The 13,544-nt window shown below is 41.7% G+C and overlaps 1 protein-coding gene and 1 long non-coding RNA gene across 3 annotated transcripts in view; one reads left to right on the top strand and one right to left on the bottom strand.

Annotated features, from left to right (window-relative positions):
- The window catches only part of LOC105063165 (uncharacterized), a 7,328-nt gene extending 4,832 nt beyond the window's left edge, over nt 1-2,496 (bottom strand). The window contains exon 1 of the long non-coding RNA XR_834754.3: nt 2,340-2,496. This is a non-coding gene — a long non-coding RNA (uncharacterized LOC105063165). The remainder of the gene's footprint in view (nt 1-2,339) is intronic.
- On the top strand, nt 22-13,544 carry LSMEM1 (leucine rich single-pass membrane protein 1). 2 transcript variants are annotated; one of them, XM_074367200.1, is made up of 4 exons: nt 22-1,617; nt 5,326-5,457; nt 7,203-7,331; nt 10,868-13,544. In XM_074367200.1, exons 1-4 carry the CDS (start codon nt 1,608-1,610, stop codon nt 10,996-10,998), a joined length of 402 nt encoding a protein of 133 aa, XP_074223301.1. In that variant the 5' UTR covers nt 22-1,607; the 3' UTR covers nt 10,999-13,544. The 2 variants fall into 2 exon arrangements, with proteins under 2 accessions (XP_074223301.1, XP_010945948.1); XM_010947646.3 differs by lacking the exon at nt 22-1,617 and adding an exon at nt 1,624-1,895 and having other exon boundaries at nt 10,868-13,525.

Here is a 13,544-nt window from a genome sequence, read left to right as displayed (position 1 = left end):
TTAGGAGGAAAAAAGAAATGTGAGTATTTGTATATTAAATTTATAGATGTGTGACTTTTTCTTCATGAAACTGATGGATAGTTGCTAGACAGGATTACTGGGGATTCAGTGTGTAAGAATGCTTGAGCTTTCTTCAAAGTAGTAAAATGGCGTATGGTAGATCAATTCATTTCCTTGATTCTTGGTTAACTTTGCTGGTTTAAAGGAATTTGAAATGGTCCCTGCCTAGTAAGTTTTATTGTGAGGTTCCAGCATTAATTTTGAACCAGTCGGCTTCTGTGACTCAAGTCTTTGATGGCATTTGCTTAGTTTCCTGGGAAGGAGATACAATATTTGAAAGAAAAAGCAAGAAACACTTGACAGTTTCCCCAGATTGAACAGTTTATGTGAGAATAGAGTACCTGTTTTCTTCTTGTGACCCAAAACTCTTCTTGATGTGGACTTTTCAGGTACATAATAGATAAAATGAGGTAGATTACCTTGCTCTGCTTTTAAGTATTCTCCAGAACTAACAGTCAAGCCATAAAAAGTCTCATCCTCCTCACTGTAAAATATAGTTGAATTCAGATTTTGGTGTGAGGAATTGTTTAGTCTCCACTTCCCTCATCCCTGAAGGGGTGGGCATTAATACTTCGTGGGGTTGTAAGGTTATAGGAGAGAGAAAAACACGTAGTAAATGTTCCAAATGAAGCTCTTATTTCTTCAAAGAATAGATGGGTTGAAACAGCTCACATAGTTGGGAGATTAAAACTGAACATGATAAAATAAGAGCTAACAAACATTTTCATTTTTCAAGAGATTTGGGATAGCTTTTAAGGTATTAAGGGCTTCTGAGAAAATAGTTACTACTTACATTGTCTTCCTTCAGGAACTGGCCCTCAGGTATAGATGAATCTTTCCCCCAAAGTAGAGTGAGGTCCATACTGAATACAGATGTAAAAGGAATTTTGCAGAGCATTTTCTAATTGAAGTGCAGTGTGTTTCAAGGATGAATAATGTCTATCTAGTCATGGCAATGGAAGGTAGGATTACAGAGGATCACGGATCAGTTTACCACTTAACCCTTAGTGTCCTGCTGGGCTGTCAGGCCTGTGGTCTGGGATGGGGGCTTGCGGGATTGTCTCCTCACTGTAGCTTCTTTTGTGTACACCAGAGGGCAGACACTCCTTGGCATGTGTGTGCGGGAACTATATCAGAGGCTTGAGATTCCCGAGAAGGGAGGATGCATAAAAATTCACAGAATAAAGCCTTTGAAAAGGAAAGAAAGTTGAGATAAGGTGCTTCCATCACTAACAGTGGGGCCACTGTGTCTGTAGCTGTAAAGTCTCCCATATGCGGTCTGCTTTTGTAGCTACTGGAAGCCCTAGGAGTCCTGTGATCTGCCCTCATCCTGGTTAGACTGTCACATCCTTATTCTGTTCCTGTTTCTTATAGTCCTCTGGTCTGGAGTCCGGTGCAAGTGAGTTTAGTGCGGCAGCTTCAGCCTGGAACCCGACATTTACACGGGAGCCCCGTATGGCAGAAGACGGGAACTGTCAGCTCACACAGTCACATCAGCCAAATAAGGACATAAATCTCAGTCCAATAAGAACCTCATCAGTTACCAAATGAATCAAGGCATGGTGGTTTTCTTCTTTTTAAAGCATAGTTTTACGAATATATTAACTAAAAACCTTAGGCATTATGAAAAAAGTCAATATTTGGAATCTTACACTGCTTGGCTAAATTAACACTAAATATAGATCAACAGTTTCATGCTGGGGTTTATGGGCCTTAGAGGAGTGATCATGTGCCGAAGGAAGGCAAAGAAAGAACTGCAGAATTTGTAGAAAGTCACAGTTGCTTCTGAATAATTTTTTTCCCCTGGTTATCTAGCAGTCACAGCTCACATTTTTGTAAGTAATTTGCATGCTGTTACTCTTCTGAGAGTGAATTCTTGAGGCTGGTTTGGTTTTTGTGTTGTTGCATGTGCCCTGTGCTTTTAGCTTCTGATAGAAATGATGTAGACTTTATTTTTAAAATTACTTCCTGTATTTGAGAAGGCACTGACTCTGAAATGGAACTAAAGGACAAATTTTCATGACTCACTCAAGAAAGCTTCCTATTAGCTTTGAATTAAGCCCTATGATAACAATTCTGATTTTGTGGGACAGTACTGGTGGGAGTTATTTCTATGGTTTGATACCAAACACCTACTGGAAAAAAATAAAGAGCAAAGCAGATTTTCATAGACAACTATATTGGTCAGAATATTATAGGTAGTCAAAGCATTCTTAAATGACAGAAAAAAAATCAGCTGTTAGCATTGATCTAAACTGGAGGAAAATGAAATTACTTACATGTTTCACCTCAAGGTATTAGAAAGCGTTCCATGAAAAGGATGCTGCTTCAGTCAATCTTACTTAATGATCAAATTTGCACACCAGAGTCAAAAGGAGGGTCAGGTTAGTGCGATGCAGAATTTAGTAACACTGGCTTCTCCAGCCCTGCTGGTTGTTCCCAGATGCCCTCATATGGAGATGCCAAAGATAGCAACAACTGGGTGTCAACAGCTGTGGGTCCTGGTTTTAGGGCCATGTGATCTTGGATCCATTTACTTACAGAGTCATTTGCAGGCTCTTAGCTGCCATGAACCACACCCAACTCTGTTTTCCCTACTGGCTCTTTATCTTCTATTTGCATGTTGCACTTAATTTAAAACTGCATTGAAATAGCATTTATTTGCATTGTAACTTTACCCAAATGACTGCTTTCAGAGCACTTCAGGGTTCAGTGTAGGTTATTGTCTTAGTGTTTTTGGATTGGATGTTGCATTGAATTACTTTTGAGCCGGCAGCAAGGGCCAGTGGTTTGGAGATTTTATTAGCTGTGCTGCTCTTAAGTCAGTTTTTGTGGCTGTGATTTTTCTAGCTAGTCCTCTACCTTGTAAACGCCGATTAAGCCTCAGCATGAGATTTAAGCAGTAGTGATTACATTCCCAAAGGGGAAGCTAAGGCTCAAGGATATCAAATCAGAGATCCAAAAATGAACCATGTGTCAGCCACCGAGCCTAAAATAGAAGCCGTGTTTGGAAGAATGATCCAATGATGTGATACAAGCTTTATGCCTCGTCAAATATTAGTGTTTGGGACAATGAAGTATAAAGAGATGATAAAATCTCTAGAAAAATAGTTTAGAAATCTGACCACGCATCAGTCAACACTTTTGGTTTTATCTGTAAAAGGGTAAGAGTCGATCGATCTCCAAGGCCCCTCTGCTCTATATGCTGTTACTTTTTTTTTTTTTTTTTTGTCACTTAAAGTCATTCCCTTAGGAGTGCTCCAGGAAGTGTATTTGGAATTCAGTAACATCAGTATCTAAAGTGCTTCAGTAGTACCTTATCTAAAATCCTCAGGGAGTTATGTGTTCTTGTTAATTAAAATTTCAGGATCAATAAAACACCCTTTACAGTTTTTAATTGATTGAAAAAAAAATTTAACTAGTTCATGACTTTCCAAACCCACTGTGTTTCTTACCTAGGGTTCTGGGAGCACTTTTTTTTTTTTCCACAAGTACTAGTATGTTTTTAGGTATAACCTGGGAAATTGCTGGGTTTTAATATTTTAGAGTTCAGTCTAATCTGTTTAGTAAATGACTGATACTTTTTTTTTTCAGATCTTCTATAGGTGTTCATGTTTTTTTTCCTGAATTTGGTTTCTCTTAACACTAATCATATTTCCCTTCATTCTGTAGCTAGGCATTAAAGGAAAGTTTTAAAATGTTAACAGGAGATAGTGTGTTGCCACATCTAGGCAGGCACAAAGTTTACCGCATTGCTTTTACTAAAGTCCAGATATCACACGAGGGTTTTTACCTCAGTTTTATTTACGTTAGGGTACTTATTACTGCCTCAAATTCTTTTGGAAATAGTGAGATACAAATCCTAAATTAAATGTTAGGTGTTCCAACCAAACATAAGTCACTGGCTTCTAAACTTGGCACTGGGCATTTGAAGGGTAAGATTGGTGCCCACCCTATGGGGTGTTCAGTCAATTGGGGAAATCAAAGATGTAAGAAAATAAATGCAGTAATATAGAACAGCTGTTCTGATAGAAGAATGTACAGCATCCAACAAGGGCACAAAGGAAAGACAGGCTGATTCTTACTGGAGGTGAGGTTTGAGCTGATCGTGACAACAGATAGGGAGCCTATGGAGAAGGCAGTGCAGGAGAAGGCAAAGTGAAGCCAGAGGCCCACTGCCAGGTCTGCGATGAGCTCATGTGTGATCTCGGGCATTTACCCTCTGAGCTTCCGTTTTCTCACCTGTGGAAAGGAAAGGGGCTGGAGAAGAGCATGTCTAAAATCCTTTCCAGATCAAAACATCACTATTAGACTCATTTTATGAAAAGAGACAACTGTAAAAGAGAAAGCTTTGATAGCAACTGGAATTTGTCTTCCTAGAATCTTCGTTTCACATAATTAAAAGGCCACAAGTTCTCTGTTGTACTAGAGAAACATCTTAAAATAGATTTTTAAAATCCATTTAGGTTTTTCAATGTACCTTGAAGTTGTGCTGACATTAGAGAACATGACCTGAAATGTAAACTACAGTTTAAAAATTATTTATTATGTAAGTGACCTCAATCTAAGGAAACTCAGGGAAGAGACCTCAGAGGGTCCTGAGGTCGAGCCTGCAACTGCTGTAGCATCTCAGTTTGCTAAGATTTTTGTCCTGAAGACTCAGAGCCAGTGTCTAAGGACTAAAGATGCCTTTAAGGTTGGAACTCATACAGCATCTTGAGGGAGAATCTAATAGGTATAGTTTTGTATTAAAGCCTCATCAATTAGAATGGTTCACAGTAATATTTTCTTTTCTCAAGAGTCTTTATGGTCACAGGCTGCCTAGCTTAATTTTATCTTTGTACGTGTTTATATATAGCCTTCTTGCACAAATATGTGCAGAATATGACCAATGTAATAAAAGGGAAATATTTAAAAATCAATTACAAAAGAAAAAAAGAGACCCAGGGAAAATACAAACAGAACTGAGGAATCTGAGGAGGAGACAAGAGCATATGCACATCATCAGGGTATTAAAGCCTTACAGTTGGGCTACACCCTTGATTCTGAGCTTCCTGGCAAGCAAAGCAAAAAGAATAGCTCCAAAAGTTGTCCCCAGAAGGAAATATTTTCTTCCGGACAAGCAAAGCTTTTCTAGCCCTTCATCTGGAAGTAATCTGTATGGGTGGTTCTTCATGTGCCTGATCAGCTTCCTGGAGGCTGTGATTCTCCTGAAGCCCAGCTCCCCAGCCAGCCTCTGTGTTTAACAACAGTGTTTTCTTCCAGGGACAATGAATCGTTCTTCCCAGGACACCGGCTCTCGCAGCATTCCCGAGGATAGAAAGCTTTATGTTGTGGATTCCATAAATGACTTAAACAGACTAAACCTCTGTCCTGCCGGATCGCAGCAACTGTTCCGTACGTGTGCCCTCCGAGGCTCGGCCGGCGTGCCAGGCATCTAGGCCACCTAAAAATAGCGGTGCTAAGCTGGACCTGTGGGTGTGGAGGGGCGGGGCGGGCCTTCGGAAGGTCCCACGGTAGAATGCTGTTTCTTGTGAGGCAGTTTTTGCTTTTGTTCTCTGAATGCTTGCCAGGCTTATGGGCTTTCTTGGCTCTTAAGCAAGATTTGAACTCTTGTCTTCAAAGTTCTGAAACGTCCCTGTGGAGTGTCCCTCCCTGGAAAGGGCTGGAGGCTGCTGAGGTGGTCTCCCAGAGGCTTACTCATCCCTGTTGGCTGCTTTTGTGCCTTCTAGTGACCACAGCCAGGTCACCGATGGAACCCACTTTCCTAGAGGGGTCTTACTTCGTGGCGAATTGCTGAGAAAAATGTTCCACACATTTAACTAGTTCTAAAAAAACATCATTAACATTTTGTTGGGCAAAAATATCAACTCCCTGTTTTAAATTACAAATTGCCCCAATTAAAGCATTAGAAAAAGAAGGGAGAAAACAAAATAAAAATCTGCTGTATACTAAATACTAAATATTATGGTGAATCTTGGCCCCTAAATATTATAAATGAGTTCAATCAGGTTATTCTGAGCCCCATCTTTTCTAGCTTAAATGCTGACATTCATGGTGATAAATGTCCACTTGCTGTTTGTTCCACACGCACTCTAAACTCTTACTGTCCCGGTTTTATATCTATTATTCCCCCTCTAAATCCTTTCTAAGTTCTTGTTTTCCTCTATATTTTAATTTGTTCAGATTTTCACCTGTTTTTAATGCAGTCAGTCTCATTAAATGTAGGTGTTTGGGTGCTGGCTTATGCCCCGGCTACAATTAGGAGGCACACCTTGTGGAGGGTGTGATGCAGCCCCCTTATAACGCACGGGGCACGAGCCACCCATTCATCCTTAGTCAAGTAGCAGAGGGTGTGGGACTGACACAAAGTAGGAGAGAATACGGAAGTAGTTCAAGGATCTCCATTACCCCAAGTTTTTGTATTTCTTTTTCAATTTAATTTGGGTGTTATTAGGCAAATAGGCCTTCCAAAATGATGCCCAGGTGCAGACAATTCATGGTTTGGATGAACTAGGCTGTTGTAGAAGCGTGGTTGCAGTCTCAGCTCAACTGCAAAACATTTCAGAGAACCTGGCTTCCACAGCATGTCCATCCTGAAAACAGCTTTCAGAAACCAAAGTACACCAGGGTTATTTTGTTGTTGTTGTTTAAATGGATTAGGCATAACTGGTTATTTTGATAGGAAATAGAGTTTTCTGCAAGATACTGCAAGGTGTTCAGCGTTTCACCCAGAGTAAGTGGCCGGCAGCCCGCTGGTCTTACTCCTGGGTCACTCTGGGAAAAGGGCCATAGAGCCCCTGTCACGCAGAACCCTTAACTTCTTTATCCCCCGCCTGCCTCCCAAATAAAAAATCCATGTTCTGATACATACAGTGTTAACATAGTCTTCAAGGAAATCTTCAAATAGGGACTGAGGAGAGAGAGGTTGACCCGGCTTGTTCTTTGAATACTGTATAGAAGGTAAAAAATTCTCAAAAAGCACCCAGCCCAAAGACATTCCTAAAATGGAAGTCTCTTTCCAGAGTGATCAGAGGGAAAATGGATGTACCCCTTATATCTCTACTTGTGGGGGACTGTTCGGTTCTGCTGACAAGCTGTGTGCTGAGGAGTTTTTGTCTTCGTTGTTTGTTTCATATTAGCTCTGGAGGAGAAAATCCCAGACGTTGGCGCTAACTCAGGAAATGGGAGCCACAGTCTGTTTTTGTTGGGGCTGATAATCGTGCTTATTGTCAGCCTGGCACTGGTTTCCTTCGTGATATTTCTAATCGGTAAGTACCACTGATGTGTAGCTGATTGGTTCCCTTTGCTCCTGGATCGAGGCAGTGCTTCCTGGCAGTCAGTACTGATGTGGAAGGACGAGAGAGCGTGAATGCCTAGGGAACGCAGCCCTGGGGCAGGTCGCTGGGGCACACAGAATCCCAGACTGCCAGGAGTTCACAAATGCGGGCATTAACTGTTTCTCTAACACTTTCATTTCTCACCTGGAGTCCCTAGCTGCCAATGGTAGGCAGCTTATTCTAGTTAATTCTGGGTTTTCTTAATCCAAAACACAGGTTCTCCATGAATTCAGATCTATAACTTAGTCACAGTCATGTTTCAGCCCCGCTCCTAGATTTCCCCACTTCCCTGAAATCAATTAGAAGCAATGAGGCTTGTGCCAGGGCCCAGAGGCAGTGTTGGGATATAATGAGGCTGCTTCCCTCCTGTCTGACGCTGCCCAGGCTGGCGTCCTGCTTCTGATCTAACGTGTCCTGCCTGCCCTTGGCCTGGGCCCTGCATGCCTGCCCTTGAGTGGTGACCCAGGCTTTCCCACCCAGCCCCTCCGCCGAGAGATCCCTGAGGTCTCAGTGCCACTCTCCCCTCTGCCATGGATAGGGGAAGGGGACATCTGTCCTCTCGCAAAGATGTCTCCTCCTTCTGCATGTTGCCCCTCCCATGGTGCCCACCAGCGTCCGCTCTGAGCTGTCCCCTGCGGACCACCAGCTGTAGTTATTTCAGTTCCCTCCCCTCACCCCCAAAAGAGTGGAAGGAGCCTGAGAGGGAGGAGGGAGTCATCCTTGACAGCCTTCTGCCTGGATCCACCGCACCATCACTTCTGCCCCTGCCTTCAACCATCCTAAATGAGAAGTGGATCTCATGCCTTTGAAATCCTCTCAATCAAGTTCATGCAGGATTAGTGGGGGTATCAATGGTAGTGATGGGAGGGGAGAGGCGGGCAGAGAGGGGCATGACTCTTACAGCTTCTAACCCCTTTCCTTCCCCTAAACTCTTCCTTCCAGCTTAAGGGTGTTTATGCGGTTTGGGGCTGGGGCTGGACGGGAGGGATGATGTTTAACTGCTTCCCGGTCTCCCAGTGCCCTTTTGCTCTTAGAAGCTACAATGTGAACAATCCTTACAACAGTGTCCTTGCATCTGATTATTAATTGGAGGAAGGTTGGCCCTGAACCTGCAGGGCTGGAAAGAGCGCCTGGATTACTCTTTCTGAAATGTTATCCCACATTAGTTGATGCTCCAAATACCATTCTGCCCTCACCCGTCTGGGTAATGACTAAGTTAAACTACTGAGAAATTTTAGGTATGTTTACTGACTTGGGAGCAACCAAAAAACTTCTCTCTTCTGCGATTATGATAAATGATAAAACAATAATAAAAAAAAATGTTACGTATTGGGTGCTCACTCTCTCCCAGGCATCAGTTGGTGTCTGTTTGCTCACAACCTCATGGTGACTCTATAGTGTGGGACCTGTTTTTATTCTGGTTTTACCCATGCTGAAACTGAAGCTTGGAGAGATTAATTAATACGCCCAAGTCCACTACCAATAGGTGTCTAATCAGGACACAAAGACTCCCCTGCCTGACATCAAAGACCATTCGCTTTGTGACCATTTTACACTCCCTGTATAAGCAGGATTTATTTTATATTTGCTTTGAGTGTTTTATATTGACGGCAAATTCATATTAAAAAACAGAAGATGTGAATAAAGAAGAATGCCTTTTTATTGAATGATTATTCTGTGCCAGAGACATTAAATTCATTATCTTAAATCCTTACTCTATCCCTCAAGGTAGCGTCTAATATTTCTGTTTTACTGATGAAAGACTAAGGCCCAGAGAGTTTCACTCTCCATGTTTATCCAGCGAATCAGACGCAGAGCTGGGATTCATACTCTGGCCCGTCTGCCTCCAGAACCCACCAGCACTCCACTGCCTATGTTGAAGTAATAATAAAGGCTTCTTGTGGTTTCCAGATAAACCTTAGCCCAATTTAAGACCAGAGTTGACACAGGACCCTGTAAATGAACTTGGTCTGTGCACATCTTTAACAAGGAAACCTTTTCACTCTCAATGGGATTCAGTGCACATGTGTATTCTTTTAACTGAAGCGCAAGAACTTACATTCTTTATAATTCTGGCATTTTTATGCAAAGGAATAGGCTATTTTATACTGATTACATTGATTAAACTGTTGAGCCTTATGTTTTTGTCACAATCTCTGTCCTAAAGAGGAACAATGGACACCAAGTTAGATGACCAAGGATGCCTACCTGCCTTGGCAGCAGTTTCCAGTGGCCAAGCAGTGTAGATGCTAGGTGTGTGGGATATTATTAAGTGTTGCCTTAAGGGATAAGAAAAGCATTCTCTAAAGGGCCCTGTGCTGAAATGAGTTTGAGAATTACTGGATAAGGTTATGCTCAAGGTTTTTTTTTTTTTTCTTTTTTTCACTCCTTGTGAATTTCCAAAAGACAGGTCAGATATAATTTTCCTTTAAATTTTTTGCACATGGAACCCTTTTTCTTTTTGGGGATTTAATTTGGAACCACTGTACTGGGGAACAGACTTAGTCCAACATGGCGCTACTTCCTTCTGTGTTTGACTCATGCAGAAGGTTCCCAAGACGGGAAGGGATGTCACATGCTATGGATTTATTTGTTTCACATTCTTCCCCAGAAGCAAGTGGTACCTCACTCTGCAGCAATGTTCAATAAGACTCTTCCGTCATGTCTTGGACCATAATACTTCCAACATAATTTTTCAGACATGGGGTATATAAGTAGCTTCTGGGCAGCAATTTGTCCCAATGCTGGAAGGTGAATCTCTGACACTTTCCATGTTAGTTTTCTGCAAAACCTAAAAGATACCTTGGAAAAAACTTGCCTGAAATGGAAATGATAAGAAGCCCAAATATTAAATACTGATATTGTGTTGCATTTCTCGGAAATTTTAACTCTGCTAAACAGACCTCAGGCTGTTCCGTTCCCTGGCTTACTCAGTAACCAGGGGTTCTGTTTATTTTGGAAATGTGGTCTCTCTGCTTTCAGGGTGGTCTGAGGAGAATTATTATACATTCATTATGGCCTGGTAGTTTAGAACCAGGAGAGTTATGTCAAAATAGGCGAGAACCCAAAAAATCTCACCTCCCAAATGAGGGGCAAAAAACCTTTTCTGAGAATGAGTCTCAAAATGAGACAACGTAACAGTCACTTCTCCAGGGATAATCAGACACACTGGCGGTTTCCCTCAGTTGCTTGCAGCAACATCTTTCTCAGCCAAAATCTGTGCAGAGCTGCTGAAGGTAAAGTCTGGCACCAAGAAATTGTAAAAATCATTCACTTGATAGTTAACTTCAGTCTTCAGCAATTTCTCTCTTGGGCTTCTGGGCTGTGTGGGATATCAGAGCAGGTGATTTGCCAAGGGGGCCTCTCAGCACTCAGCCGAGCCCCCTCTCTCCCCCCGCCCCCAGGGCTCTGAGTCTGGATGGAACATGCTGAAAACCAGTGAACACTGTCTGTTTTCCATTTTAAAGTTCAAACGGGCAACAAGATGGAAGATGTGTCAAGAAGACTAGCAGCTGAGGGAAAGGACATAGACGATCTTAAGAAAATCAACAGCATAATTGTAAAGCGACTCAACCAGCTGGACTCGGAAGAGAACTAAAGAGGTGATCGTCCAAGAGCAGCTGCTGACACCTGAGCTTCTCACCGTCCTGGGCGTGTGCAGGGTGAAGAACTGACCGAGGGCATTTCTGCAGGCAAAAAAGGGCCAACTTTCTGCTATAGGAAAGGGTGCAACGTCAAGGCAAGGTGGAGGTGGGGTGGGGTGGGCGATGGGGACTCAGCCAGAAAGGAGCTTATTCTGTGGTAGGGTCCTTCAGCTTTCGTGGGATGAGGGTGGCTTGGCATGGAGGAGAACTGACAGTAAGCAAGAAAGGGAATTCGGCTGTGTATCCAACTTCTTTTATGAAAGGAACTTTATCACCAGAATAAGTACACTGTGGCCAGTAAGGTTCATGGCACATACACCTTTACGAACTCCCTCCTAAGGAAGCCTAAGGGATAAACTGAATTGTGTTCAAGGGCACCAGGTGATAACTCTTCAATAAAAGAGATTCTGCTCAGGTGATTAAACTTTGACTCATTTCCCCAGGGACAGGGGTTGGCTGGGCTGGGAGCTGGTTGCCTACTGATATTTGCTAACAGTAGTTATGAGCGTATGGTGGGAAGGGGGTCAAGAGAAAGAGCATAATTTATTCAACAAATGTTACAGAGCTGCTACTTTGTGCAAACCACCAAGCTCCAGAGGAGCTTATATTCAAGTGGGGAACAAAGAGATGTATAGTTATATATAGATAGATAAGCTTTTTGACTTCGTTTCTGATGGGGAAAAAAGTCCTTCAGCACCCCACTGATTAATTTTGAACAAATCGGATAGTTTTGTAGCCTTCACTAAACTACAGTAAGGAACTGTCTACTTGGAATATTTGGAACCAGCCTTGTTTCAGCACAAAAGGAAAGGCACACCCAGTTTACGACAATAGATATGGTGTGATATAAATGAGCCTAAAAAGCATGAGTCTTAGAAAATCTTTTATTTAATATAAATATTTCGTGTAAGTCTGTTATGTGAAGTCTACTGCAGTTCTACCATTTTGGGTTCATCAAAAAATGTACTCTAAAATTACATACATACACGTATAAACACATTATAACACTAAGAAATAAACACAAGATATTTTACTTATCCATGTTTGCACTCAAAACATTTGTACTGCATAATTTTAAAAAATTGATGTCATGCAGAATATTTAAAAATCTGAAATTTGTGTTTACTGGAAAATTCTGGACCTGTTGATGAAGTGTGGCAAAATAATTTGTCATCAGAATTTGTTGTAAAATTGTTTCAAACCATAGAAGAGGTGATGCAACAACTCTTGAAAAATACCCATTTCCTTCTCTGAATCTGTTTGTTCCTGCTATGCCTTTTTTTTTCTTTCTACCTACACAGTGGATATATTTTGTGCTCAGTGATAAATGAGCACAGAATTCCAAGAAATTTATGATTTTTACGACATGAAGTAGTGTGGTGTCTGATAAATCATTTCATCCATCTTTTTGGATCCCTCCTTTTGGGTCTGATCATATACATCCCGGAGAATTCCAGGCACCACAGTTCCTGGTATTTTGATTCACAGATTAACAACTAGTATTGACCCTATTATAAAATATTGGCTGGCTACATGTAGTCCTTTTTTTTTTTTGGTAGAGGTACTAGGGATTGAACCCAGGACCTCTGCATGCTAAGCATGCATGTAAACAAGCAGGACCCTGGGGGGCCTTCCAGGGACCCCTCCCCCATATCCTCTGCTGCAGGTCCTCTCTGAAGCACCCAGATAATGGTACCTCATGTATATTTCCTGAGTTTTTCAGATGCTTAAACCACCACCAAAGGGAAAAAATTAACTACTTGATGAGGGTGCATTGCCCCCAAACCTTCTGGTGCCTGGGGGGTTGATATTGTTGACTGCTCTGTTATCTCCACATCAACCAGAGGACTATGCGGGAGCTGATCATGGAGCTTGAGACCCCCCCCCCCCTTCATCTGGCCTTGAATATGTTTTGCTGAAATCCTTTGGGGAGTTCGGGGTTTTCTTAGGCATGAGTCACCCCATCCTCCTTGCTCGCCCCTGCAGTAAACCTTTCTCTGCTCCAAATGTTGATGTTTCAATTTGTCTTGGTAGAGTGGCAGGCACACAAGCTTGCCTTTGGTAACATGCACACTACCACTGAGCTATTTCCCTCCCTGCCTAATTTGCTATTAAAGCTATTATTAGAACAACTGAAATCATCTGAATAAGGCTGTAGAGTAGATAATAGTATTATATCAGTGTTAATTTCCTGATTTTAATAATAGCATTGTGGCTGTATAAGAGGTTGTCATTTTTTTTTAGGAAACGTGCATGGAAGCATTTAAGGTTAAAGGGACATCATGTCTTTAATGGCAAAATGGTTCAAAAAATAAAAGTGTGTGTATGTGTGTGCATATAAAGCCACAAGGGTAAATATTAACATTCGGAGAATTTTTATTTAATGAAATCGTCCATTTTTTCTTCCTAAACAGCTTTGAGATATAATTGACATATAAAAATTGTATACACTTAAGTTGTACAACTTGATGTTTTGATCTATGTATATACATTGTTAAAT

Source organism: Camelus bactrianus, chromosome 7 (assembly GCF_048773025.1).
Source record: "Camelus bactrianus isolate YW-2024 breed Bactrian camel chromosome 7, ASM4877302v1, whole genome shotgun sequence".
Classification (NCBI taxonomy): Eukaryota; Metazoa; Chordata; class Mammalia; order Artiodactyla; family Camelidae; genus Camelus; species Camelus bactrianus.
Note: the sequence above shows the minus strand (reverse complement) of the source record. Positions and strands in the feature narration are given on the sequence as shown.